Consider the following 25,985-nt stretch of genomic DNA (forward strand, 5'->3'; position numbering starts at 1 on the left):
TGCGGTCGCGGCTGCGGTCGCGGCTGCGGTCACGGCTGCGGTCGCGTCCGCGGTGGCGGCGGCTTCGGCTGCGCGAGCGGGTCCGGGAACGACTTCTGCTACGGCCCATGCCAATTTCGAATGGGCCGAGTGAGGAGGCGAGCTCTTCGAAAATCCCGCCGTATCAGCCAATCCCTACCGCACAAATTCAGAACCCCCCCGATTTTGGCCAATCATGTATCCTGTTGCCACACGCTCCTAAATTCGGCATTTCGATTCGAACGGGTGGGCCAAAGCGGCATCAAAATCGAAGGTGCCGAATTGAGCGCGCAACCTTGGGCGTTGCTTTTTGGCTCACACATCCTGCAGCCCAAGAAGCAATAAGACCCCCATGCTCGGCCCCAGTATAACTAGGACGATAGCTCGTGGAGACCAGTACACCTCTCGCGGAGACTATAGATTCGCTTGTGGGGAACATTCGCACGCTCACGCGCTCCCGTGGTGAGGAGACCGCCCACTTCAATGTGGCATTTCCAGAACCAGGTTCGGCGACAAAGTATCTTTGTTGCGAGCAAAATTGAAGACGGCAATGGTGGGCTCCGCGTTGCCTTTTTATCCTGATAACCCAACATTGCTCCCAGTGGGGGGGTCACGGCTGCAAGCACACAAGAAGGACTTCGTCTTGTCTCTTATCACCGCCATCGGTCTTCCATCAAGCAGCCAAGTTCCCGACCTCCGATCTCGGTGTCAAGGTGATGGCTCGTGCGCTTCACGTAGGGTGGCGCTGGTCTTTCGAGGCAATTTAATGCTGTGTACCCAACCGGCGGCAAACCTTGCTTTGTAAGTGGTTCCTCTCAGCAGAATTGCAGTGGTCTGTGTGCGGCGCAGATTCCTTTTGGCGAGATTCGATTCCTGCGACCAGGCGCGAGTGGCGGTTGTGACGCGGCCAGTGTCGATATCTGGACATGCGCTGATGGCGTCCACTCCGAACAGCTTACCGGTACTACGTCCGGAACCATATACACACAGGCATGCAGCGTCTCGGTCATTGCCAACAAAAGCCGTTGGGAAATCAAGCACGTCTGGTCGCTGTCTGGTCAATTTCCTGTCGTCAACCGTCGGAACCACCCGCAGAGATGAAGCCAACACCAACGAAGAGGGAACTTCCATAATGGAAAGAGGAAACGGAGCCTGGCTTCGAAGTCGGTGCTTGGAAATCGAAGAAGCACTTGAAAGTGGTTACCTTCACGATTGATTTGGGTGGACCTGATCCGCGTCAAGCCACCGAGCAGCTAGCCACAGGGCGTGACGAGACCTGCCGAAGATCGCTCCGTTGAGACGAAAAAGAATGACACGAGTTTGCGTTTGGATACTTTTTCGCCCGATTTAATAAATATATGGATGTTTGTATGCAATAATTTCATATCATGCGAAACGACCCAACCTCAACACGAGGATTTTCGGAATAGCGCTCATTTTCAGTTTGACCATGGCCAACGCAGGAAGGTAGGAGACAACGGCCTGGGGTCGCAACGCTCATGCGCTCGTAGCTCGTCGCTTCGCGCCGTCGTGGCTTTGACCAACCATGGCAACCGGGCGCCCAGCGACACCGCCCCAATCCTCTGCCCCAAGAACGCGGCCAACTTCGACAAGTACGGCGTGCCTTTCATGCAGCTCACGGACGCGGGCATGCGCCAGATGTACGCCGCCGGTCAGCACACGCGGGCTGTGTACGTCGACAGCGCGCACTTCCTCTCGCCGACGTTCAAGCAGAAGCGCCATTTCGAGACGTACTTTCGGGCCGACGCCGCGACGAGCTGCGGCCAGAGCGCGACGACGTTTGGGTACGGGCTCTACCCGAGCGTCAACAGCAACCTCCCGTTCCCGAACCCGATCCCGATCGTCATGCAGCTCGCGTCCAACGAGTTTGAGTTTGGCGTCACAGATGGCCCATGCGCCGAGACGCTTAGCGCCGACTTGGTCGCCTATGGCGCGACGCGCGGAAAGGCGCTGCTGAAAGCCCACGCGCCGCTCGTCCAGGCGCTCTCGGACGTGTGTGGCACGGACCTCTCGGGCACAGATACGATCACGAGCCTCAACGTGCTTGCCGACATGGCCAAGCTCGACCGGCTCGAGGGCCTGCCGCCGACGCTCGGCCTCACGGACGCCATGTACCAGGAGCTGCAGGAACTCGCGCTCACGCAACGTATGGAGCGCTTCCTCGGGACGCCGCGCCAAGTGACGTACTACATGGGCGGCTTTCCCGCGATGCTGCTCTCGAACCTTGCGCCGGTCAGCCCGTCGTCGCCGTACAAGTTTTATGCGTACACGGGGCACCGCGAGCTCTTGCACGGCATGGGGCTGCTGTTGGACTGGCGCTTTGACATGCACGGCGAGGCACGTGCCCCGGGGTTCAATACGACTGCGCTGCCGCCCGCGACGACCATGTACTTTGAGCTCCACGAAGAGAACGATCGCCAGCTTGTGCGCACGTTTCTGTGGTCGCCGCTCACGGGCCGGGCGCCCGTGCAGCTCGGCAAGTGCAGCGCGCTCGACTGTCCGATGGACGAGTTCCGCGGCATCCTCGAGGCGCACGTGGCGGCCACGTCGTCGTGGGAGAAGCTCTGCGCGTACCACCCGGTCAAGAAGGTCAAAAACATGCATTTCGGAAGCGACCCGGTCGAGGACTCGGTGACGTCGTTCATCATGTGCGCGGCCCTCGTGCTGTGCACGGTCTTTGCGATGCACTCGGCGTACCGCCGCATCAACCAGTTCAAGCGTCGCGACTACACGCCGATTTAGCACTCGTATGTTTTGTTAAATGTTGCCGCTGCTGTCATCCGAGTCGTCCGTGTCGGCTAGAAGCGGCGCCTCGCAGGCTACGATACCGCCGTCGTCCAGACCGTAGACATCGTCGTCGGGCAAGAACCGATACAAGACCTTGTTCTCGGCTGTTGTTGTCGTCGCACGCCGAGGAAACCGACGGTGGAAATGAAGGATGGCGCCGATCGGGAGGAGCTCGAGGAGCGCGTAGAAGAGGAGAATGACGCCCCACGAGAGGTGTGTGCCGAGCTGCACGTGGTCTTGCGCGAGGTAGATGACGAGAAGCGACCGGCTCGTAAAGCACGTTGTGCAGACGACGGTCATGCGCGTCACCTCCTTGAGCTTCTTGGAGCGCACGCCTAGATCCACCGGCACCGACCTAATGGTGATCACGCCGTTATCCTCGCAGCCCATAACGGAGGAGCGAGCAAGATGTACCGAAGCTCGACGTAGGCGAGGCGCCCGTAGACGAGGAACGCCAGCGTGACGATGCTAAACATGGTGGTCGTGTACGCTGCGTAGCCACGGCCAATGTAGTGATCTCATACAAGACATTAAACTCGGTTGTTGCGATCGATGATGTACCTTCGGATCGCCACGGGTCGGCGTAGAGCACCCAGAGCGCAATCTGGAGGATGTACGCGCACACGTGAAGCGTCATGGCCGTGGGCTTGACGACGTAGCTGAAAAAGTCGACTTGATCCGTCGCATTGTAGTACACTTCGGCCCAAAAGAGGCCCATGAGGAGGTAGAGCGAGAAGAAGAGCAGGTTGGGCAGCTCATCCGCGGCGTAAAAGAGCTGGCGCTCGATACCGTTGGCTTCGCACGCCGGCGATAGCACGCCCGTGCCAGCGACGTGGCACCAATCGTTCACGCCCACGGCAAGGAGGAAGACGGCGCGGGTCAAGGCCAAGAGCACGAGGATCGCATGTGCCACCTTTTGCTGCGTCCACGCAGCGTAGCTTCTGCAGTTGCGCACAAGCTGGACGGCGCTCAGCACAAAGACACACACGTAGAAGAGGCCTGTGGCCGCGAAGGCGCGGCGGTTGGCCTCGGCAGCGGCCGTCTCGTTCCCACTTGACGCTGCCCATGGAGCGACCATCCCCATCACGGATGCGAGAACTTGGTCAGCGAAGTTGGATTTTTTTAGCTCGCTCCGGGTCGCCTCCGGGTATTTTGTCCTACGGATTTTGTCCCAACTCCGAAAGGGCGATTATCCGGAATCCGGCCTATTGTGATTGCAAACGTGTTTGCAAATTTGGGATCGCGGATGAATTCCGGTTGCCGACGGACTGAATCGTGATCAGCGAGAGCAGTCGTAAATGCAAGTGGACAATGCCAGTAGCTACCTGACCATGTAATAGCCAATCACATAGAAGCCGCCTCGACAGTGATCCAGGGCGTGCGCAAGGCAACTCGCCAAGCCAACTTGAAGTGGCACGGATGCGCCGTGTAAATTAGGCTGTTTTTCACCTGGGTTTCGCATACCTCACCGTGGGGCACTGTAAATCACGTGGAAGTCGATCGGCTTCCACCACGCCTTTTCAAGATCGTCGGTGGACGACCAGAACTCACGCTCGGAGGTGCGTCCGCTGCTACAGCGTGGAGATCACGATAGGATCGAGTTGCTACCCGAGCGTCTGCCCCCGTGATGTTAAAACTTCGTTCACGCTGCCCGAGTGCGTACTCGCTCACGTGGGATGGTGCAATCTCTCAAAATCGTCCGGATACCGTGCCCGGCTGTATTAAACCGTATTAAACGCTGTATAAAACGAATGCACCAATCACGCATTCACACGTCATACGGCGCGTATCATTCATCACCGTCCTTTGGTATCAGACTCGTATCTTGTGTATGAGAATCGTACGCCAATGCGGACGCGCGCGGACACGTGCCCAGCACGATGCCAATTCGTGTGTCTTTTGTGTTTAAAACGCTTGAAGCGTACACTTGCGGCGTTGCTTTTATTTAAATCGCCGTATTTTATTCCACGACAACGTGTGGCGCCTGGGTGCTCTATCGCACGGCGAATTCGTTTTTCTAAAATTAGCGTGAAATTTGAAATAATATTTTGCCAATTAACCGGATTATGGTCGTCGGTCACTTGGGCTTGAACCACGTGACGGAGAGCGCCGGACATCCACGAGGATTTGTCCATTTGCCGATTTACCAGCTCATGTCGACGATGGCTCCCGGTGCTGCGACGACCAACGCGACCTCCATCACGACGCTCGCGACGACCAAGTCGGTCCGCACCAAGGACGACCACCTCAACGACACGGAGAAGCTGGAGAAGATGGCCGCGGCCGTCAAGGTGCTTCTCGAGGTACGCTGCTGCTGCTGCAAGACACGGGTAGATGCTAACATGCCATGGGATAGTGCTTGGGCGAAGATGTCAACCGCGAAGGCCTCGTGAAGACGCCGATGCGCATGGCCAAGGCGCTCCTCTACTGCACCAAGGGCTACACGCAGACGCTGGAAGACGTCTTGAACGACGCTGTCTTCACCGAAGATTACTCGGAGATGGTCATTGTCCGCGACATTGAGCTCTACTCGCTCTGCGAGCACCACATGGTGCCGTTCGTGGGCAAGGTGCACATTGGCTACATCCCGAACGGCAAGGTCCTCGGCCTGAGCAAGCTCGCGCGCATCTCGGACGTGTTTGCCCGCCGCCTCCAGGTCCAGGAACGTCTCACGATCGAGATCGCGCAGGGTCTCATGAAGGCCATCGGTGCGCTCGGCGTCGGCGTCGTGATTGAAGCCACGCACATGTGCATGACGATGCGCGGTGTCGAGAAGAGCGGTGCGTCCACGGTCACGAGCTCCGTACTCGGCTGCTTCCAGTCGGACCCGCGCACACGCTCTGAGTTTATGAGCCACGTCCAGCGCCGGTTCTAAGCTGCCCCTTGTCGTCGTAACGAGTCGTAACTATGTCTGTGCAAGACATCCAAATGCAATCAATCCAATGCATGTATTTCTACTCTCTCCACCGTCTACCAACGATCATCTAAGCGTCTACGACGGCGGTCGTGTCGCGGATCGACTTGGTCTTGGTAAACTTGGCGCAGAAGAAGCCCATCGTGTCGATCGCGTCGGACGGGTCGAAGCGCTGAACCTTGGCCGCGTCCTCGGGGGACAGGCCCATGTCGAGCAGCCCTGGCGCGCCCACGATCGGCGACTGCGGGACGAGCTCCAGCGGGTACTCCTTCAGTGCGTGCGCGACCATTTTTTCGTTCTCGTTGGGGTTGACCGTGCACGTCGAGTAGACGAGCGTACCCCCGGGCTTGAGGAGGAAGACCGCGGCCCAGAGGAAGTTGCGCTGCATGTTGGAGTATTGGTCGAGTTCGCTCATGTTGCACGCGTGCAAGAGCCGCGGGCGCAGTCCCAGCGCCGAGCATGGCGGGTCCAGCAGAATCTATCCCGGCAACATGAGTTCCACCGTCGTCGCTTCCTTGAGTCGTACTACCTTGTCAAAGGTTTCGGGGCTAAAGCCGTCGATTTGAAGGAGCTTCTCGTTCGTGCGCGCCTTGGCCGCCGCTGCAATGATCTCCTGGACGCTCAAGACGTCGCTGTCTTTTGGTCGCACCGACTGCGTCGAATCCAGCTAGACACATCCTCCCATTCTCAATCTCAACGTCAACCTCAAATTGAAAAAAAGCAAACCGTACGCGAATCGGCGTGATGATCGAGAGACCGATCGAGTCAAAGTAGCTCTTCATCTCGAGCACCTTGCGCTTGCTGCGATCGCACGCCACGAGCGTGCCCTTGTTCTGCATGAGCGTCGCAAGGTGCGACGTCTTGCCGCCGGGCGCCGCGCACATGTCGAGGACGGTCTCGCCCGCTTTCGGGTTGAGCACGTGGGCGACGACACTTGACGGCGTGTTCTGCATGTAGAGCTCACCAGCAAGCACGCCGTTGAGCGGTGGTGCGTCCGAGCAAAACTACGTTTTGAGTTTGAGAAAACGACGTCAGCATGTCGACGTACGCGCGTGTTGACGGCGACGGCCAGGCCCTTCATTGCACGGAACATTTCGCTGCGCGCCATGGCCGTCGTGCCCTGCGCGATGAGCACCTTGCGCCCCGTGTGGAGCTCGGCATCGCTGCCGCGCGTTGCCGAGTGGTCGAGATCGACAAAGATGGCGACCGGCTCGCTGTGGCTGAGCGCGCTGCTGGCGCACATGACGCCACGCGCAAAGATGTCGCTGCCACGGAGCACAGCCTCGCCGCAGAGGCGGTCGACAATGATCTTCTTCCGGCTCACGACTTCAGCGACGTCGAGCGCAATCCGCGGCGCGGACGGCACCATGACGACGTCGGGCAGGGAGGCGTGCGGCACGGCGACGATTGGTGGGCGACCCGCCGACGCCAAGCGCGCGTTAAAGTCCTTGAGCGCCTCGTTGAGTTTGAGGACGAGCGCGGCCTGGTCCGTCACGAGCGTGTTGACGCGCACCGACGTGTACGCCGGCCTAGTACACTAGGTGTGTCACACCTCTTATGAAAATGGATGGTACGGGCGCGCGAGGGCCTTCTTGATGTCGTCCCAGTGCGCTTGGCCGTACGCAGCGCTGAAGCTTTCTTCAACGTCGTCCGGGAACTTGAGGGCAAAGTCGTCCAAGGTCACGATGTCGGCGGCGGCGCTCATGCTTGGTCGAGGGCTCGAAACGAATGTGATTGGTGTATCAAGTCAAGGAAACGCGTCTGATTGGCCAGGCATTGGTGGTGGACTCTTCCGCACGCGATCTTTCCGCGCCAGAATGCTCGAGGTGCTAGAGTTGCAGCTCTGCTTAATGAGCATGCGGGAACAGCGACGACTCCTTGCAAGGGCCCTGACTGCTGGTTTTGCTCGTCGAAAGAACTGCGTGCTCGCGATAGGTGCCTGAGTGAAATGCTTCATGGCTCCACTCTGTACTCGCCGTGGCGGGTATATTTATTGCGCCGACGGCTCGCTGTCATGAGGCTGCACGCCGTTCTAATTGTCCAAGCTCTGTCAATCAAGCGTCAGCTGCAAGATGGGCACACGATTACCTCGAACAACGAGATCAAAAGTCATGGCGGCATGGTGTGGATGACGTTAGCTGACCCCTCTCGGCCACCGATGCGAGGAGTTTTAGAGAAAACCGTGTTGGCTCCAAGGACAGGCCGCTACCACAACATCATGACCTGTCTCGAGCGGGTTCATGTGGCCCGTATGACTCCATTCCCGCGATCCGCGTGCCAGAATCCATCCTGAAGCGAGCACAGAGACCCCAGTACCTAGACCACACTTCGTTTCTGAGGAATCCATCCTGAAGCGAGCACAGAGACCCCAGTACCTAGAACTGCATGACTACACTTCGCTTATGAGGCGACTGACGAACGGGCTACATCAATGTCTTGATCCGTGAAGGGGTCTACATGATGCCGGCAAGGCGATAGTAGATTGAAAAAGTCATTGTTATGGACTCAGATATGGAGAGGGTACCGGTTGCGTCCTGACGAGAGTACTGTCGCCACCAGCTTTGTATCCCTGGTTTTGCATCGTCGGGTGAATATAATGTCCAGACATGTCGAAGGCGAGGATAGGACCCTTCCGCGACACCCGAGAGAGTATAGCTCTTCAATCGCTCAGTCTCTAAGGCTGAGAAGCAGCCAACGAAACGACCAACCGACATCGGGTAGCTCGTCAACGTCAGCGATAATCGTTTGCTGTTTGTCCTCGAGGCGACTTGGTACAATTGCGCCCTCGACAACTGCATCGATGCGAGCTGGTCCAGGCTGGGCTTGGACACAGGAAGGGCCTCTTGCAGCCTCAGTGCGTCCAAACTGCCCCAAACGGAGAGTCATGCTACGTGTGGTGCACCCAGACATGTCAGATTGTCTTGCGGATCGCAACTTTGGTTTTCAGAATTCCTTTTTTCGTGTTTCCTACTGTGGCCACTGGCCAGACATTGAGGTCGAGAGGGTTACGTCACACAGCCAAGTTGCGCTCGGACAGAGCGTGGTATCGAACGCAGCAACGTCATTTTCGAAGCGTCCATTCACCTATCAGAACGGAGAAGCGGTGCACCCGGTTTCAACGCAAGAGATAGTGCCATTGCGGCATGTCGGACGCCAACGACATGCGCTCGCATCTTCGCGCGCTTCCGCACGACCTCTGGATCGTACTTGAAATGCTCTTCGTATTGTGGCGCTCTCTGATGCAAAAGTAGATTCTGGGCTCGCACCACGCGCGGTGCGTCCTTCTCATCTCGTCGCTGACGTCGTTTGGTGCCTACGCGCTTGCCAAATACTACCGCGACACAGCAGCAATCGACGCGTTCCCAGCCCACACGATTTGGCTGCTTCTGACGCGCCTCGGTGACGTTGTCCTCGTTGGGTACCCATGGCTCCTCTCGCAGCCTCGGGCGGCGCGGAGCCTCTATTGTCGTGGCTGGTACGTCTGCCTCGTTGGCGCCGAGCTCGCTTCGGAGCTCGTCTACCTCGCCGCGCCGCCCAACAAGCACCTCTGGGAAAGCCCACGGCACACGACAAGTCTCTTCAAGGTCCTCGTCACAGTCCACTTTGCTCTCTACTTTGCCGTCATGTACCTGTACCCGTACTATGCAACGAGCGGTCGTCGCAATTCGACTGTCGCAGCGTGTGGCCCGCCGCTCCAGGCGATCTCTGCCGCGCTGCCGTCTCCACGTCCACTGGCTGACATCAGCTGCCTTCCACGGTTCCTGGCCCGTCTCGGGCAGCCCCAGCTCGCCGGCTACGATGTCATGCTCTACTCGGCGGCGTCCATGGTGCTTCCGTACCTCGAACCGTCCATCAACCTCATTGCGGTCGGGCCCGTTTTCTTCGTGCATGTGCTCTTGGCGCTCGGAACGCGTTCCCAATGGCACGCGTCGCGCAGCCGCGGCTTTTGCCTCCTCTTCACCTCCTTCCAGGTACTAGTATCAACGCCTACGTAGTTGCTGTGCGCTGACCATGGCAACGACGGCGTAGATGTGCATTCACGCGCTGCCAACGTTTGTGATTGAAAACCTCTATGGGCGGAATGGCAACGGGTCGTCCAAGAGCGTCTTTGCGACGCTCGCCTACTACGTTCTTATGGGCACGTACGGGCATCTCTGGCGCCTCGTTGCGCGCTACGCCACGTCCGAGGAAGACCACGTGATCCTATTGACCTCCTGCAGCTGTTTGATAGCATTTTCGGGTCGTCATCGTCTTCCTGCATGTCCACTCACTTGGCGTACTAGGTACATGGCGTTTACGGGCACGCATCGCTTCGACGGTGTTTACGGCCTCCTCTTGCTGCTGACGTTTGGCCGCATTTTTACGCGCGACAGCAAATGCCTCAACGACCTCGGCACGTGGCTCCTCTGCGCTTACCTCGGGAAGGCATCCGCGCCGATCCTCGAGCGTGCCCACGTGCAATGCAGCCGGCTCCTCAAGGCGCGCCAGAACATGGTGCTGAACCTCGCCAGCTCGCTCATCATCCCGAGCCTCTTTGTGCTCGAGATCTCGCTGCGCTGGCACGTCCTCTCGCCGTCGATCGCCAAGATGTCCATGTCGTTTGTTCTCTACTCGGCGCTCGCGCAGTTTTTGACGCGGCTCGCGGGCGGGGCAAGTGCGTGGGTCTACCTCCGGCACCGCGCGGCCACACTCGGGCACGAGCTCCCGAAAGAGGCCGCGCTCCCGCTCGTGCGACCCAGCACGATGCTGCCAGCGATGAACGCGTACTGGGCGACCCACGCGACCTACTTGTACGTCTGCGTGGGCTATGGCGCCATGAGCGCCATCATGCTCCTCGGCAAACTCTACCTGCAGCTCGATATCGACGTCGACGCTAGTATGAGGCAGTAGGACAACGATCGGTAAAGAGATATATACATATGTGCAATTAACACGAGACGGCTCTACGCTTGAAGCGCCATCTTGTCGAGCGATTCCTCCAAGCCCGAGGCCGCGGCTTCCTTGACGCGCTCGTCGTGCATCTCGACGTAGTGCGGGAAGAGCTTCCGGAAGGTCGTGTTGGTCGGGAGGCAGTTGTGCGCCAAGGACGCCGCCGCCAAGCGCTGCTTCTCTTCGTCCGTCGTCTCGATGCTACCGGTCGTCGGCGTGTCTTCGTTCATGAACGAGAAGAGACCCGTGAGGATGCTGCCGACCGACCACATGGGGTTCCACGTCTCCGGGTGGAAGTCCGACATGCTCAAGCACAGGCGCGTGTTGGGCTCGAAGCGGCCGCTGGGCGTCGCCATGTACACGGACGGCGGCTTCATCGGGTACTCGGGCGGGAACTTGAGCTTCCCGTGGTAGAGCCCACCTTCGTAGACGCCGACGCCACGGATGACGTAGTGCCACTCGAGGATGTTGCTCTCGAGCGGGACGGCCTCGATGTTGTCGACCGGCTTCTTCTTGAGGCCCACGTACTCCTTGCGGAGCCGCGTCGTTGCCATGGACGGAGCCATTTCCGAGGATTTCGATTCTGGAAGCGCTGCCACGACCAGCTTATTTTCGGCACAAGTGCCGAATCGAACGTGGCCCGTCGAACGATGGCAGGTGGCAGCGGCACTATTGGCGCTTTGGCATTAGTGGCGCTTTCTGAGATTTCTTATTGCGCAAGTGAGGAGCGAGGAGCGGAGGCGCGCGGTCTTGTTGCGAGAGCATCGCGCCGCAAGCTGCCGCTTTGTGTGAAAAGCTTGGGAGAACCCATGGAGAACTCGCAAAGAGCAATCTCGTGTTGTGGTCTTGCGGATATGGGGCACGATGCAGCGACTCTTTATGGTGTTGCGATAGCGCCATGCATGTCCAAACGCGCGATGCACCATGTCCACGCGCATGAACAGATCGTACGCCATCGGCCTGCCAGCATGATTTCGGCTTACCAAGTCCACACCGTCTCACAAAGCTGTAAAGATATATAGTCGTTGCAGCATCTACCGCATACATGGGCAGCCGCCTCCTTGCCATGTTTGTCATCGGCATGTGGCCTTCACGTTGGCCGCATGCACTTGTTGCTTGGCGCCAATTTCGGCCAAAATACCGTCGCATCATATATGTATTGTGCGAGGTTTATCCGGCTTCTGTCCGGATACCAGAGGCAAATGACTGGTGCGAGAGGCGATTGGTGGTTGGCATGAGCGCGAGTGCAATCTCGCGTCCACTTGTCATTTCGAGAAAGAAGTAATCGATGGCTCCCGCTAAGACTGCCGCTAAGAAGCCCGCCGCCAAGAAGACGGTCGCCCGCCGCCAGAACGTCGTCTTGGCCCGTGGCATCAACGCCATCTCGGCCAACTCGCTCGCCAAGTCGAACGGCCGCTTCAAGGCCGGCCCAAGGCCTCGCAGAAGAAGGCTGTCGTCACCAAGACGCTCCGCAAGCCCAAGTGGTACCCCACGGACTACGTCCCGAAGCCGCTCCCGTCGGCCAAGACCGCCCGCAACTCGGTCAAGACCGCCAAGCTCCGCGCCTCGATCACGCCCGGCACGGTCCTCATCCTCCTCTCGGGCCGCTTCCGTGGCAAGCGCGTCGTGTTCCTTAAGCAGCTTGCTTCGGGCACGCTCCTCGTCACCGGTACGTTGCACGTCCTGCATGTGATTATGCCCACTCGCGGGATTCCGACGATGAAAAACGACACCTGAGAGGCCTGCCATCAAGACTTGGGCCGCAATGGATCCATGCGGCATGCTGCGCCGGCGTTCGGGATGGATCGGAGTGAGTAGTCGGTCATCCTGGCGCCGGTGGCGGTGTCGTGTGCCCGGCGTAGCCCTTGTCGCGATTCCAGCCGAGGAATTTCAGATTATGAGACCTGAGGAATCCTGGGCACTGCTTGTCTCGATGCATGAACCTGCGGCTTATCCTGCTCCTTCTTTAGGCCCGTACAAGGTCAACGGTGTCCCGCTCCGCCGCGTGAACCAGGCCTTCGTCATCGCCACGTCGACGAAGGTTGACATCTCGGACGTCAAGCTCCCGGAGATCAACGACGCCTACTTCGCCCGCGAGAAGACGTCGTCGAAGAAGGACGAAGAGGCTTTCTTCGCCCAGGCCTCGACGGTACGCTGCACTCTTTCTGTCTGTTGTGGTGGGTCGAACGACCACTTGTGACACAAGGCCGTCATCCTTTACTGGTTGACGTGCCGTCTCGGCGCTTGGAATCGCTGCAACAAAAAGCTCCCAGTCACGCAAATGCTGATGGTATGTTTTTAGGCTGCCATCGTCTCGGAGCAGCGCAAGAAGGACCAGAAGATCGTCGACGCCGCTCTTCTTAAGAAGATCGCCGCCGTCCCGGCCCTCAAGCACTACCTCAACGCCAAGTTCTCGCTCACGAAGAACGACCGCGTCCACGAGTTGAAGTTCTAAATGGAGTGCCATTGGAATGAGAGATTGGCGAAATGACAATACAGCGCAGCTTATTACTTCAACTTTTCTCGATTGCACTTTCTTCCAGCGCAGTCCTCCGACCTGCAAGTCGAACGGGTCGGGCGTCCACGGCTTCGCATCTAGAGGCGGTCCTTGCTACATGTAGCAGCCATGCCACTAGGCTACTTGGTAGATTCACCTAGGACAAGCTCCGTAGACTGTCACGCCACGCCCCTCGTCCCCTCGTACCGGCCACCGCGGTGACTTGAGAAGACGATCTGCGTATGCATACATAATGGAAACATGTATTCTTCGAGCGCGACGCGAGCTTATAAATCGCGCATGTAGTCTTCGAGCGTGTCCTTGAGCTGGTCGGGGAGATTGAGCGGGAGCTCCTTGATGTCGCAGCCGTCGCGGTGCGGCGAGAGCTCGTACACGATGCCCACCTTGGTCGGGAGGTGCGGGAGGTCCTCGGCCGTGACGCCCATAAAGTAGCCCATGAGGCAGCGCATGATCGACTCGCTGCAAATGATCAAGCAGTCGCGCTTCTTGCGCTCAAACTCAATGATGAGCGGGCGCAGGCGGCAAATGACGTCAATGTAGCTCTCGCCACCGGCGCCTGGGTACCTACAACTCTCAATCTCAGTGCCGTTGCCAGCCAAAGCCGTGACTGTACCGGTAGCGGAGCTTGTCTTTGGTCCGCGCGTCAAGGTGGCGCGGGTAGTAGTTGGCGAGTTCTTCGCGCGTAAAGCCCTCGAAGTCACCGCCACCGAGCTCGTTGAGAAGCGTCGTCTTGACCACGCGCTTGACGTGCTCGCGCGGAATGTACGACGACGTCTGCTTCGCCCGCTTCATCGTGCTGTGCCACACGTCGATGGGCCGCTTCGTCTCGGCGATCGCCGTCACCATAAACTCGGCGAGGGCGTGCGCGACCACGTGGCCGTCGTCCGTGAGCTCCTCGTCGCCGCCCAAGATGTGCTGCACGCCGTTGCGGTTCGGGCCTGGCCGCACGAGCCAGAGCTTGCGCTCAAAGAGGTGAATGTTCTACTCGACGATGATGCAGATGATGATGATGGTGACGACGACGACGGAGGCTACCTGGAGGAAGGACACGGCTTGGCTGGGCAAGAAGCTTTGGCAGAAGCGTGCTTGGACCTTCTCGCCCGCCTACAGCAGTGTGGTGTGCGTGAGCAGGATACTGTACCAAAGCCTATCCTGTGCAGTCGACGTACGTTGAAGACCTTGACGTAGCAGATGCGCCCGTCGTTCTCCGCGTCCTCGATCGTCTCGTAGACCGCCTCGTACTTGGCGACGCGCTCCTTAAAGTCGGCAAGCGCCGTCTCGGGGTCGGCGTTGACGTAGTCGTCGTTCTTGAGCTTGCTATGATCGCGTGGGTGCTGAAGCCCGAGAGGAGGAGGTACTACTAGTACCGGAGGTAGTTGGCTTCGAGCATCGGGATCGAGTCGCAAATGTTTTCAATAAACATGACTTGGATGTTGGGCACGCTCTTGAGCGTCTGCCACACGAGTTCGCGGCGCGCCTTGGTCGTGTTGGTCGCGTCAAAGACGGCGACGTGGCCGCCGTCTTCGATCCACGCAATGAGCTCCATGAGTGCTTCCATCGCGAGCTACGCGCATGCGCTATGGAGAATGCATGGCAGGCGACGGTAGCGTACCTCGTCGCGGATGCGCTTGGCTTCGACGTTCTCGGCGTCGAAGAAGGCTGCGTCGATGGCCGCCATGCCCTCTTGGCGGCGGTAGTTGCCTGCGTTGAAGATCTTGGTCGGGAACCCGAGCCAGGCCGTGTACTTGGTCAGCTTGCGCATGACGAAGCTCTTGCCCCGCGCGGGGAGGCCGACGGTCACGAGCACGAGTCGCTTGAAGGACATGCTTTCTAAACTCCACATACCATCTGCTTCGACCATGACCCGGGACCCGCGCCGCGTCAACGCCATTGCCGCTGTCTTTCTTTGTGCACCCCTGTCGCCATTTTGCCGTTGTTTCCAACACTCGTTGTGTTTTAAACACACGACCAGCGAACCTTCGGCCCCCAGCCCCCTCGACTTCCTGCATCCGCCCGGCTAATTGGCACAGCCGTGCTTTTCCGCCTTGTGAGGCTGCTTGTGAGGCCTCGAGCGGACAAAAGCAGGTCCGACAAAGCGGTCGTCCAAGGATTGTAGCGGGTGGTGCTGCGAGGTCCCATTGGCGTCAGTGCGATGATGCTAGTACAATTACTTCGCCCTTCTTGGCGCAGCTGCGATTGCGATTGGCGATCGTCGTCCGGGGGTCCTGAAGGGTCCTCCAGATTCCATTCGGATCCAAACAGAATGGCCGAGATTCTGTTTAAAACAGGGGGAGATACACAACCGAACCTCGCAATTACTGCTTGCACGCGTCTGGACCCGACGCTGTCGCGCACGGAGGCTGTTGCCATCAACGCAGAGAACCACCGATGCATACGCTCGTGCCGTTGCACCTGGCGGCGGGACCGTCTTCGTGCGTCGCGTGGTGCCTTTGCCATCGCCGCCGGCGCGGACCGTCGTAGAGACACGGCCTCAGTGTCGCACTCTTGGAGCGTAAAAGACACTTCGCGGCAAGAAAACCCGCGTGCGCAGCGTCTCTGGCACCTCGACGCGGTGTCGACGGCGCCCGTGTCTTTGACCGTGAGCGTCAACACGACTTCAACGCTGGGGGCGACAGGCCGTCGCCGCATTACATCCGAGGCCGCTGCGGATCGCATCAACATTTCGCGCACCATAATTGCGTCGGGTCTGGGACGCGCATGCCTACTTATACGTAGCAGTACGAATATCAAGTACATGTACTAGTAGCTAGTTGGGCGATGGCTGCACCGCCGACGCCGCGATCTTGCGCGGATAAATCCAGTGGGCGCAGTAACGTCGCGAGTACGGTTTCCGGAAACACCTGTCGCATGCGCAGCGAGAAGATCCTGGTCGCGGTGCGGGCGCGCCCGAGTCCAAAGGCGGATGGCCCGTCTGCCATCTCGTGGGCCGACGACCGCGTCTTCGTCGCCAACGGAGACGCCGCCGCCGCGAGCTTTCGCTGCGACCGCTTCCTCGACGCGGCCATGACCCAGGAGGCTGCCTTTGTCGCATCGGGTATGGCCACGCTCGTGCAGAGCGCCGTCGACGGGTACGCGGCCACCATCTTTGCGTACGGCCAGGTACGCTGCCATTCCCGAGGCTCGGCGACGGACGCTTGCGGCGCTAGACGGGCGCCGGCAAGTCGCATACGATCTTTGGGCCCGAGCGGTACCTCGTGCCGCCCACACGTACACGGCCATCGATCGACACACACAATAAGACCTTACGACTATGCATTAGACCTGCGCGGGTCGAGCCAAGGTTTTTTGCCGCGCAGCGTTGCGCTGCTCATGGACTGCATCGCGTCCAAGCTCGGCGAGACCCGCTGCGCCGTGCGCGTGACGTGCGTCGAGATCTACAACGAGTCCGTCCACGACTTAATCGCACCGAGTGCGCGGCCGCTCACAGTGCGCTGGAGCAAGGCGACGGGCTTCTTTCTCGAGGACGCTACTGTCGCGTCTTGCGGCACGTACGAAGAAGTCATGACCGTCGTGCTTGCGGCCGCCGCCAACCGCGTCCACTCGAGTCACCGCCTCAATGATCGGTGCGCAGGTTGCCGTGAATGAAGAATTAAGCGCTGCGCAGGTCCAACCGAAGCCACTGCCTCGTAACGCTCTATGTCGACAGCGAGACGAACGGCGTGCGCAAGTACGGCAAACTAACGATCGTCGACTTGGCCGGGAGCGAGCGTGCCCACGTAAGATGAATACCTACTCGTCGTCTGCAAGCACACTTTTTCTCATAGGACACGGGGGCCGTGGGCACGCAGCTCAAGGAGTCGGGGTACATCAACAAGAGCCTGTACTGTCTGAGCCAAGAACGTGTTTGCCAACGGTGTCTTCGTGCTCTTATTCTCTCTCGCAGGTCATTGGGGCGCTCAACGCGGCGGCGCACAACAAGACCACGTTCGTGCCGTACCGAGACTCGAAGCTCACCATGGTACGCTGCCGGGATGACGACCACTGACGAGGACTAGCTGCTCATCGACAGCCTTGGCGGGCGCAGCCGGACGCTCATGCTTGCATGCGTCAATGCAGCGCCCGAGTTTAGCCGCGAGTCGACGCGGACCCTCGAGTTTGCGATGGGCGTCGCTCGAATACACAACGAGCCCACGGTGGCATTGAGCCCGCAGGTATCAGTACTGTGTCGGCGCTATCGCATCGAAGAACGCTGCGTAGGACAAGCTGGTCATGGACCTCCGGGCTCAAATCAAGCAGCTCCAGCACGAGAACGAGTATCTTCGGACGCTCTCCAGTACACCGCTGCCTTGGCATTATTGAGCCCACCGGAGATTCTGGGAGTAGCGGTCCCGCACTCACCGTCGATGCCCACGTTAGCACCCGAGAGAGAGCGCGCACCACCCGACAACCAAGCGGACGACGTTGTCGTCGCACGCAAGCTCGTGTCCATCGCGGCAACGTACGTACACTACGACGTGGATGTCGCTTGAGCCATCAATACATACCGGTAGCACTCGCGCCAAGGCCCGCGACCGTATGGTTCCGAGGTCGGCAGTGCACTCGTCGCTGCCGTCGCTACATCGCGCCCCAATCAGCGCCAAGGCTGCGACCGCCGAGCCACCGCAGCGTGTGGTACTGCCTATCCTCGTGCAGAATGGGCCAGTAACATCCAGCGAAGCGGCGGAAGCGCGTTTCGCTGCCCGCGCTGGACGTCCGTCTCGAGCCGATCGCTGCTGCGTACGTTGGCCCTCTTTCGCGGCCGTCGAGGCTCATGGGCTTGTGCGTAGTGCGCCCTGGGACGATGCGCGGGCCGCGGATCTGTTCCAGCAGCTCTGCCAGCTGTAGGCGACCCGAATTTCAAACGACCGAGCCTAATTAGGATGTCCGTTTCGGCCCCTGGCTTACGTAGCGACATAGGTTTGTGAAGGTTGCTCGCATAGAGAGGTCGAATGAAAAGGCTAGAACGAGATTTGTGAATCGGATGCCAGAGGTTTCTTGGGACCCAGTCTTTGCCTTGCCTTCTTTATTTCGCCTTTGAGGCCGACGATAGCCAGCATGAGCAGCGACGCCGTGACGAGCCCAAGCAGCACGGGCGGTACCTCTGGCGCCAGCACCATGAGCGACCTGGACAGACAGATCGAGCAGTTGAAGCGCTGCGAGTACCTCAAGGAGTCGGAGGTCAAGGCGCTGTGCCAGAAGGCCCGTGAGATTCTTGTGGACGAGAGCAACGTCCAGCGCATCGATGCGCCCGTGACGGTGCGCAGCATGGCCTCTCGCAACGGCTAAGAATCGGATCTGCATTAGATCTGCGGTGACATCCACGGCCAATTCTACGACTTGAAGGAGCTGTTCAATGTCGGCGGCGAGTGCCCCGAAACCAACTACCTCTTCATGGGCGACTTTGTCGACCGAGGCTTCTACAGTGTGGAAACCTTCCTTCTCTTGCTCGCCCTGAAGGTATGCCGTGACGTATGATGCGCGATTGCTCAGGATGGTCGTAGGTGCGGTACCCGGACCGTATTACGCTCATCCGCGGCAACCACGAAAGCCGTCAGATCACGCAAGTGTACGGCTTCTACGACGAGTGCCTGCGCAAATACGGCTCCGTGAACGTGTGGCGATACTGCACGGAGATCTTCGACTACCTCAGTTTGTCGGCCATCATCGAAGACAAGATCTTCTGCGTCCACGGCGGTCTCTCGCCGTCGATCAACACGCTGGACCAGGTACAACGCTCGACACGAAACACATGACCTCAACCTCCATAGATCCGTATCATTGACCGGAAGCAAGAAGTGCCGCACGACGGCGCCATGTGCGACCTCATGTGGTCGGACCCGGAAGGTACTCGCATCTCGCGTCCCTGCACCGCGCCTCACCTCGCACCTCTACAGACATTGACGGCTGGGGCCTGAGCCCGCGTGGTGCCGGGTACCTCTTTGGCGGCGACGTGGTCGAAAAGTTCAACCAAACCAACGACATCAGCTCATTTGTCGGGCACATCAGCTCGTCATGGAGGGCCACAAGTCGATGTTCAACAACGCGCTCGTGACCGTCTGGTCGGCGCCCAACTACTGCTACCGATGTGGCAACGTCGCGGCGATCCTCGAGCTCGACGAGAACCTCGAGCAAAAGTTCAAGGTGCGCATTCATATCTACTGTTGGCATGCGCTCATAAGTTTGCTGCAGATTTTCGAGGCCGCGCCCCAGGACGCCCGCGGTGTCCCCTCGAAGAAGCCCGCGCCCGACTATTTCTTGTAAGCTAATGTCCGTACGCCATACGAAGAGCCTACGTCCCCTTGTATCATTTCCGACGCTAACTAAGGTCTTGGAATGCGACTGCTTGAATCGACGAATTGTTGTGTGTCTATGACCCGAGCTTGTGGGCGAACGCAAGGAGCGCGTTGGACGTCGCGCGCAGAAAGCCGACGCCGTCGAGCCACGAGGCGCGGCTGCTTGCATCAAAGAGGACCACCGTGGCCCAGTGCGCGTACAGACCCGCGTCCATGGTCGACAGCATCGCTTCGAACGTCTCGACGTCGTCGGCGCGACCTGGACGCGCTCAATCTAATAAAAGGGCCATGAGATATATCGTCGTGGCGACTCGACTCGACGCACCATTTCGAGCTTGATCTGGCGGAGGATCATGAGCACGCTCCGGACCTCCGAGCACCACTGCGCGACGTCGTCGACGCGGCCAAAGAGCTCGGTCCTGTCAAAGGGGCCCCAGAACCCACCGTCGTTCTCTGTGTACACGTCGTGCCAGCTAGATGGGATCACCAATCCATTCGACAAGACAGCGAGTAGAATGGATACCGTTCAAGCATCATGCCGGCGCTCTCGACGAGCGAGATGGTCGCGTCAAAGTCGTTGCCGCAGAGAAGGTGGTTGATCTCGACCGTCGCGCTCACGCGTGCGCAGAGGGCGAGGGCGATGCGGCCGAGAAGACTGCCCTACGCCCGCACTACGTGCGTCGTGTTATCAAAGAGGAAGGGTACCATCTTGGCGCTGTCCTTGTAGTACTTGCTCGAGGACCACATCATCTTGAGCGTCTTGATGATCGCGGGGACGATCGTGCCAATCTGCTTGACGTCGCTCGTCAAGAGATCCCGGAATGGCTTCTCGAGCACCTACGCAGTACGACGCTCAAGGCCATCATGCGATGACGCGCGATGGACCTTGAAGTACTTGACATTCCACACTGCTTGGTTGTACAATTTCTTGATGCAAGCAGCCTGCTCGTCAATCTTGAACGCATAGTCGGCGTCGTCCAAGACGTCGCAGGCCGCCGGAATCGCCGGGTGCAACAGCTACGCGCCCGCAATTAGGATACGCAGAAGCGAAGCTGCCTACTTGGTCGTAAAGCGGCTTGGCTTGCGAGAAGCAGTGCTGCCAATGCAAGGCTTCTTGAAGCGGAAGGCGCTCGAGGCTCGCGGCCTCGAGGACGTCGCCGAATATGGGTCGGGAGAGACGGACCTCGGCCTGCTCCGTCACGTAAATCCAGCGCAGCAAGCTCGCTTCGGCCTTGCGCTGCGCCTACGCATGTCGTTCAACACAGACATACACCGTAGCGTACGTACGAGCTCTATTGGGTCCTCGGGCGCTGGCAGGAGGTCCATGCCAAGGCGGAACCCATTCGCAAAACCCAGAGATCGCTGGATGTACAGAGTTCGCCAGTCTATTGTCATAGGCGATGCAGCAATGTGCCATCGACGAGCCTACCTTGGACGAGCGCAATGGCCTCCTGCTCGGCGCACAGGAGGGCGTACTCGGGACGAAACTCGCGGCCAAAGCGCGCTTGGAACGGCGCTTGGGCCGTCAGCGACCGGTGCCAGCGCGTTGAGACTAGCAGCACGCCATGAGCTGGCGCCACGTCACGTCAGTACGCACCGGTCGATGCTCGGACGATGTCGCGAACGTCGCCGAGCCCTGCGGCCCACACGGCCAGCGCAATGTCCATGGTCGTTCCGACGTAGGATAAAGACACCCAACTCCTCTTTTGCAACGGGCATGCAGAGTCGCTCATGCACCCGTGGTGGGCATTGTACAAGGACGCCACATAGCACAACGCTAGCGTTCAAGTGCACGCTGAGGTTGTCCATTACCACCCTCATGGCTGCGCGCCTCTCACGCGGGGATGGTTAAGAGTTGCGTGTGTCTATCCGATCCAAACGGCAACCGTTGCAAAAGCCTGTGAAAACGCATATTATCCCACGGACTATGACCTCTCACATTCGATTGGAGGCGCCAACCAATCCTCGGGCGGCGATAGATTCTTCGGCCGTTTGTGTGGCGGCGCGGCTGGCCACTTGGGATTTTCCGGACGACTCTGGCCGACGGCGGCATGAAGGACGACGTGCGCAGGCTCCTATGCGTGGACCATCTCCCGCTCCTCACGCACCAGCTGGCAGCGCCATCCAGCCGAGCCCACGTGGCGATTCCGGCGGCGACGCGCGAGGACAACACGCTGCCGACGAACGGGCTGCTGCATGGACCGTACCGTAAACACACGCTCGACCAACGAAGCCGTGGCAAGCTCGAGCTGGAAGCATGCTACGTTGGCACGGAGCTCCACACGTCGATGCCCAACAAGGGCGCGCTGGTCGGCAACGTGTACGACGAGATCCCGGACGAGTCGGACGAGCTCGTGTACGATGCGCTCGAGAAGGCGTACAATGCAGCATTCACGATGAGCTCGACAGAGAAGCTCGAGCGCGAGCGCAAGATCCACGTCTGCATGAACGATACCTCGTTCGTGCACGCGAAACCGGCGGCACCGAGCCACGCGACGTCGCCCTTCGACACGATTGACACGTGGCGCGACGCGCTCTTGGAAGGGCGAAAGCGAGCGATCTTTGCCGTCACGAAGCGCCATGCCCTTCGTGACATTGACGCATACAAGGTGCGTGCCAGCTTCTCCTGGTTCGGCTTCCTCATGATGCATATGCAGGCCTCGCTCCAAGCGCAACGCGACGAGTACCATACCTTTCCAATCGAGTTGTTTTGCTCACCCTTCTTCGTAATGTGTAGGACACTACAGAAGCTGCAGACACGCATGTTAACGGGCTCGGCGAAAGACCTTTGGACCTCCGCTGTCGTGGGTGAATCCTCAGCGCTCCAACTTGCAGCATCCGCGCTTCGCGAACGGCGCTTGCATCGGCAACGCACCCTGCGAGACCTTGCCGCATGTTGCCTTGAAGCCCAAGGCAAGCTACGCAGCCGCAGCGCCTACGGAAAACGCGCGAACGGCTCGTTTACGTCGCACGATGACAACGACTCGGCTCTCTCGAGCTCGCCCGACCAGCGGCGAGTAGCCAAAGACAAGCCCGTCATGGTACCGTCGCGTCTCGCTGTCTCGATAACTCACGGTGCATAGGTCTCTCGCCAACGAGACATCCTTGGGGACAACTTGAAGATGACGCATTTTCTCCTGGCCGAAGCCGCCATTTACACCCAATTGCTCCTTGGCCAGCGTCCGATGCAGGGCATGGTACGACCCACACATGTGTGACGCGTCGTCGTCACAAACGCTTCTAGATGGCCAGCGAGCACTTCTCGTCAACGGCCTTGGGCCTCGAGGACATTGCACGCGTCGCCGAGATCACAGCGAGCACTCTCTGGAAGGAGCACTCGCGCCAAATCGGCGAGTTTGACGCCGAGTGGGAACGCTGGCGCCAGCGCGTTTTGGAGCCAGATCACCTCGATTGGATGCTTGTCGATCCTGCTGCGTCGCCAACGACCGTCGTCTCGGTGCCCAACCCGTTTCAGGATGCTTCCAAATGGGCATGGCTTGACGCGCCTTCGTCACCAGCGCTGGCACCCAGCGACGATGACGCGTCCAAGAGCGTTCAAGACATGAAGACGCTGTACGCGCATGGTGTCAACGGCATGGTCGTGTCTGCGTCGCCTCCGATGCGCGAGGTGCAAACAGCTTTTTTCTGCGGACGGCCAGTGCTCATCGAACGTGCTGTAGATTCTGACACTGCTGACGCAACTCGGTCAGCGCCAAAACAAGTGGGGGCCGCACTTGATTGTGACGAGCTGCGAGGCGCTGGCGCTGTGGGAGTCGACGATCGAGGCCGACGAGTTTACCGACCTGCGCCTACTCCCCTACTGGGGCGGCGACGACGACCGCGCGACGCTCCGGAGTTTCTGGGCCGACGACCGGATACGGGCCAAGACGGGTCCCTTCCACGTCGTGCTGACTACGTACCGGGTACTTGCGGCGGACATGGCCCATTGGCACAAGCTGCAGTGGCAGCTCGTCGTGTACGATCGGCCAGCTACGCTGCTGCCAGAGCTGCTGCACGTTCGCTGCCGCCAGCGCTGGCTACTTGCCGTGCCGGATCTGTGCGTCGATGTGCGTCTACTCTTGCATTTTGTGCTCCCAGAGCTCTTTGACTCGAAGCAAAAGACTCTGGTACGTCGTCGTTGCTGCGATGCGATCTGTGTTAAGACAGACGTGTAGGCGTGGGGCACGAGCGGATTCGATGCCAGCGCCATTGACCAACTCGTGCGTGTGCTCCGGCAGGTCGTCGTAGCTGTTGGTTGCGACGAAGCGCCAGCGCTGGCCGATGTGGTGCGCTGCACGACTGCAGCCTGCGACGTGGAGCGCGCGGCGCTCATCCAGATGGACGCGACGCCAGTGACCGAGTACGTGCTCTCGACGCCGCTGCTTCGCACGGAACGCCGGCACTTGGCCCGGTTCAAGAAACAACGCAAAGTGCATCGGTTCGCCCTCGAAGCCAAGAAACGCCTCTTGAAGCGGTCCCACTTGCCGGCGGCGTCAGCCTTTGAGACGCCGGTGCCAGTCACGACATCGGCGCCGCCACCGTCGACCAAGTCGTCGTCGGCACATTCGGACGCCAAACTGGTACGCGCTTGGAATCGATAGATCGATCGATGTGACAGAAACATAGATTGCGTGCAAGCACTGCGCCAAGACCTTTATGACGAGCAGCGGGCTCCTCAAGCACACCAAGTCCGACCACGCGCCACCAGGCACGTGGACGTGCCGCAAGTGCGGCGTCGACTGCGGCACCATGGCGCTGCGCAACGCCCACGAACGGCAAGAGCACGACGAGACGATTGGACCGTCGAACAAGCCGTCGCAGCCGCTCCCGCCCGCAGCACCGGCGACTCCTCCGGCGTCGGCACCGGTACGCCGCTCTCCTTGCACGCTGCACCTCTTACACACACGTGGTGATAGAGCACGGGTCCGAAGAAGCGCAACCGGTCGTCGGGCTCCCGAGCCAAGAAGCGGGTCACGCGCTGTGGCAAATGCCCCGGCTGCCTCGCGGGCGACTGCATGGAGTGTGGGCACTGCCAGGACATGAAAAAGTACGGCGGTCCTGGCTTGCGGAAACAGTCGTGCAAGAACCGCAAGTGCACCAACCCGCAAGTGATGACAGGGTCGTCCTCGTCGACGGCGGCGTCGGCCGCGACCGCCATTTTGGACGACGAAGATGAGACGCTCGCCATCAAGGCCGACGACGACGGACACTTCTCCGAGTCGCAGGCATCCTCGGACAGCGACCAGAGCAAGATGGACGACGACATGGACGACTCGATGGACGACTCGATGGAGGAAGGCGACTTGGACGATGCACCGTTGAGCAAGACGGCGGCGAAATCGTTCAAGTCCAAGCGCCGCAGCAAGCTCGCCAGCCTCAACAACCGCAGCCGTGTCATGCGTTGCGGCGTCTGCGTCGGCTGCCTCTCGCCCGACTGTATGAAGTGCCGGCACTGCCAAGACATGAAAAAATACGGCGGTCCCGGCCTGCGCAAGCAGTCGTGCAAGAGCCGCAAGTGTGTGACGCCAAAAGTCGTCGTGCTCAACCAGGGCATGGACGAAGACGGCGAGCTCTTGTACCTCGGCGACGACGCATGGCCACCTGCCAAGTCGTCGTCGTCGGTCGCTGTGACGCCGCAGTGGGCGCGCGAGACGATCCTCGACCTCGGCAGCGGCCTCGGCGTTGCGTATTTGCTCCAGCGCCAGCTCGATCGGTTCCTCAAGGTGCCGTGCATGACGTGCGAGGCGCGGTTCGCGACGCCGGCGCTCAAGCAGCTGCACCACCAAGTGGTGCACGCCAAGAAGACGGCAAGTGTTCCACGCTGGCAACGCGAGCTCGCACTTGCTGCATTGGCGCCATCGCTCCAGTACGCGCTCGTGGCCAGTGAAGCCAAGCGAACAAAACCGATGGACTTTGAGCCGCCGGCTACGCCAAGCTGGTGGTACGCTCGCCAACAAACTGCGGTTGACTTGCAACTCACGACCTTGTCTCTAGGGCCCCGGCTTGTGCTACTACATGCTGCAGACCGACATCACGCTCGGCAGACTCTCGTCCAAGTGGCGCGATCGGTACCAGTCTCTCGGCATCAACTTTACGCGCGGCCTCGCCGGCGGCGCGATCGACTGCCACCTCGGCGATGACCTCATGATCTCGGCCAAGCACGCGCGCATCACGTGGGACGTCCAGCGCCAGCAGTTTACGATTCGGTGCCTCAGCTTCCTCACGAGCATCTCGGTCAACGGCCGCGACCTGACGCTGGCGTCGGCGCCGCTCGGGCTCCGGAGCCGCAACCTCATCCAGATCGGCGCCTACTACTTTTCTTCCTCCTCCCCATGGGCAACCACGCGACCACCTCGAGTCTGCCGCCGGGCCCGCCGATCGAGGCCGCTTCGCGCCAAGTGCTGCCGCGCGCCGAAGTCCTTGCCTGGCTTGACGCCAAGCGCGGCCGCAAGCGTGCGCTCGAGACAGGCGAGAACGCGGTCGTGAAGCGAGCTCGCTACAACTA

The 25,985-nt window shown here is 59.8% G+C and overlaps 13 protein-coding genes across 13 annotated transcripts; 8 read left to right on the forward strand and 5 right to left on the reverse strand.

The window, feature by feature from the left end:
- Positions 1-1,459: 1,459 nt before the first annotated feature.
- On the forward strand, positions 1,460-2,871 carry SPRG_07031 (hypothetical protein). Its single transcript, XM_012346492.1, has 2 exons — positions 1,460-1,485; positions 1,530-2,871. Exons 1-2 carry the CDS (start codon positions 1,469-1,471, stop codon positions 2,779-2,781), a joined length of 1,269 nt encoding a protein of 422 aa, XP_012201882.1. The 5' UTR covers positions 1,460-1,468; the 3' UTR covers positions 2,782-2,871.
- Positions 2,761-3,963, reverse strand: SPRG_07032 (hypothetical protein). The gene is made up of 3 exons (XM_012346493.1): positions 3,388-3,963; positions 3,241-3,343; positions 2,761-3,181 (listed from the first exon to the last, which is right to left on the reverse strand). The coding sequence occupies exons 1-3, from the start codon at positions 3,908-3,910 to the stop codon at positions 2,797-2,799; spliced, it is 1,011 nt and encodes a 336-aa protein (XP_012201883.1). The 5' UTR covers positions 3,911-3,963; the 3' UTR covers positions 2,761-2,796.
- Positions 3,964-4,919: 956 nt separating this feature from the next.
- Positions 4,920-5,791, forward strand: SPRG_07033 (GTP cyclohydrolase I). The gene is made up of 2 exons (XM_012346494.1): positions 4,920-5,129; positions 5,183-5,791. Exons 1-2 carry the CDS (start codon positions 4,980-4,982, stop codon positions 5,699-5,701), a joined length of 669 nt encoding a protein of 222 aa, XP_012201884.1. The 5' UTR covers positions 4,920-4,979; the 3' UTR covers positions 5,702-5,791.
- On the reverse strand, positions 5,773-7,461 carry SPRG_07034 (hypothetical protein). The gene is made up of 5 exons (XM_012346495.1): positions 7,315-7,461; positions 6,789-7,269; positions 6,472-6,744; positions 6,270-6,407; positions 5,773-6,218 (listed from the first exon to the last, which is right to left on the reverse strand). The coding sequence occupies exons 1-5, from the start codon at positions 7,443-7,445 to the stop codon at positions 5,811-5,813; spliced, it is 1,431 nt and encodes a 476-aa protein (XP_012201885.1). The 5' UTR covers positions 7,446-7,461; the 3' UTR covers positions 5,773-5,810.
- Positions 7,462-8,883: 1,422 nt separating this feature from the next.
- On the forward strand, positions 8,884-10,630 carry SPRG_07035 (hypothetical protein; the record flags this gene model as incomplete). Its single annotated transcript, XM_012346496.1, has 4 exons — positions 8,884-8,943; positions 8,992-9,711; positions 9,770-9,921; positions 10,024-10,630. 4 exons carry the CDS (start codon positions 8,884-8,886, stop codon positions 10,628-10,630), a joined length of 1,539 nt encoding a protein of 512 aa, XP_012201886.1.
- Positions 10,631-10,650: 20 nt separating this feature from the next.
- SPRG_07036 (hypothetical protein) lies at positions 10,651-11,311 on the reverse strand. Its single transcript, XM_012346497.1, has one exon. The coding sequence runs from the start codon at positions 11,233-11,235 to the stop codon at positions 10,684-10,686; it is 552 nt and encodes a 183-aa protein (XP_012201887.1). The 5' UTR covers positions 11,236-11,311; the 3' UTR covers positions 10,651-10,683.
- A 646-nt stretch (positions 11,312-11,957) lies between these two features.
- SPRG_07037 (hypothetical protein) lies at positions 11,958-13,124 on the forward strand (the record flags this gene model as incomplete). Its single annotated transcript, XM_012346498.1, has 4 exons — positions 11,958-12,036; positions 12,093-12,338; positions 12,640-12,818; positions 12,972-13,124. 4 exons carry the CDS (start codon positions 11,958-11,960, stop codon positions 13,122-13,124), a joined length of 657 nt encoding a protein of 218 aa, XP_012201888.1.
- A 284-nt stretch (positions 13,125-13,408) lies between these two features.
- Positions 13,409-15,103, reverse strand: SPRG_07038 (hypothetical protein). The gene is made up of 6 exons (XM_012346499.1): positions 14,800-15,103; positions 14,555-14,751; positions 14,357-14,504; positions 14,223-14,291; positions 13,801-14,168; positions 13,409-13,751 (listed from the first exon to the last, which is right to left on the reverse strand). The coding sequence occupies exons 1-6, from the start codon at positions 15,076-15,078 to the stop codon at positions 13,454-13,456; spliced, it is 1,359 nt and encodes a 452-aa protein (XP_012201889.1). The 5' UTR covers positions 15,079-15,103; the 3' UTR covers positions 13,409-13,453.
- Positions 15,104-16,015: 912 nt separating this feature from the next.
- Positions 16,016-17,593, forward strand: SPRG_07039 (hypothetical protein). Its single transcript, XM_012346500.1, has 8 exons — positions 16,016-16,307; positions 16,355-16,415; positions 16,468-16,771; positions 16,813-16,924; positions 16,973-17,166; positions 17,204-17,359; positions 17,406-17,481; positions 17,532-17,593. Exons 1-6 carry the CDS (start codon positions 16,056-16,058, stop codon positions 17,349-17,351), a joined length of 1,071 nt encoding a protein of 356 aa, XP_012201890.1. The 5' UTR covers positions 16,016-16,055; the 3' UTR covers positions 17,352-17,359; positions 17,406-17,481; positions 17,532-17,593.
- Positions 17,594-18,225: 632 nt separating this feature from the next.
- Positions 18,226-19,543, forward strand: SPRG_07040 (serine/threonine-protein phosphatase 4 catalytic subunit). The gene is made up of 6 exons (XM_012346501.1): positions 18,226-18,443; positions 18,492-18,644; positions 18,689-18,913; positions 18,956-19,031; positions 19,082-19,328; positions 19,377-19,543. Exons 1-5 carry the CDS (start codon positions 18,243-18,245, stop codon positions 19,237-19,239), a joined length of 813 nt encoding a protein of 270 aa, XP_012201891.1. The 5' UTR covers positions 18,226-18,242; the 3' UTR covers positions 19,240-19,328; positions 19,377-19,543.
- Positions 19,475-21,159, reverse strand: SPRG_20330 (hypothetical protein). Its single transcript, XM_012346553.1, has 9 exons — positions 21,078-21,159; positions 20,910-21,032; positions 20,768-20,865; positions 20,541-20,723; positions 20,366-20,497; positions 20,186-20,317; positions 20,004-20,140; positions 19,802-19,953; positions 19,475-19,739 (listed from the first exon to the last, which is right to left on the reverse strand). The coding sequence occupies exons 1-9, from the start codon at positions 21,145-21,147 to the stop codon at positions 19,555-19,557; spliced, it is 1,212 nt and encodes a 403-aa protein (XP_012201943.1). The 5' UTR covers positions 21,148-21,159; the 3' UTR covers positions 19,475-19,554.
- A 372-nt stretch (positions 21,160-21,531) lies between these two features.
- SPRG_07043 (hypothetical protein) lies at positions 21,532-22,210 on the forward strand (the record flags this gene model as incomplete). Its single annotated transcript, XM_012346502.1, has 2 exons — positions 21,532-22,109; positions 22,138-22,210. 2 exons carry the CDS (start codon positions 21,532-21,534, stop codon positions 22,208-22,210), a joined length of 651 nt encoding a protein of 216 aa, XP_012201892.1.
- Positions 22,211-22,875: 665 nt separating this feature from the next.
- Positions 22,876-25,966, forward strand: SPRG_07044 (hypothetical protein; the record flags this gene model as incomplete). Its single annotated transcript, XM_012346503.1, has 6 exons — positions 22,876-23,108; positions 23,161-23,607; positions 23,656-24,060; positions 24,107-24,346; positions 24,397-25,443; positions 25,475-25,966. The coding sequence occupies exons 1-6, from the start codon at positions 22,896-22,898 to the stop codon at positions 25,964-25,966; spliced, it is 2,844 nt and encodes a 947-aa protein (XP_012201893.1). The 5' UTR covers positions 22,876-22,895.
- Between the last annotated feature and the right edge of the window lie 19 nt (positions 25,967-25,985).

This window comes from Saprolegnia parasitica (assembly GCF_000151545.1).
Source record: "Saprolegnia parasitica CBS 223.65 unplaced genomic scaffold supercont2.29, whole genome shotgun sequence".
Lineage (NCBI taxonomy): Eukaryota > Oomycota > Saprolegniomycetes > Saprolegniales > Saprolegniaceae > Saprolegnia > Saprolegnia parasitica.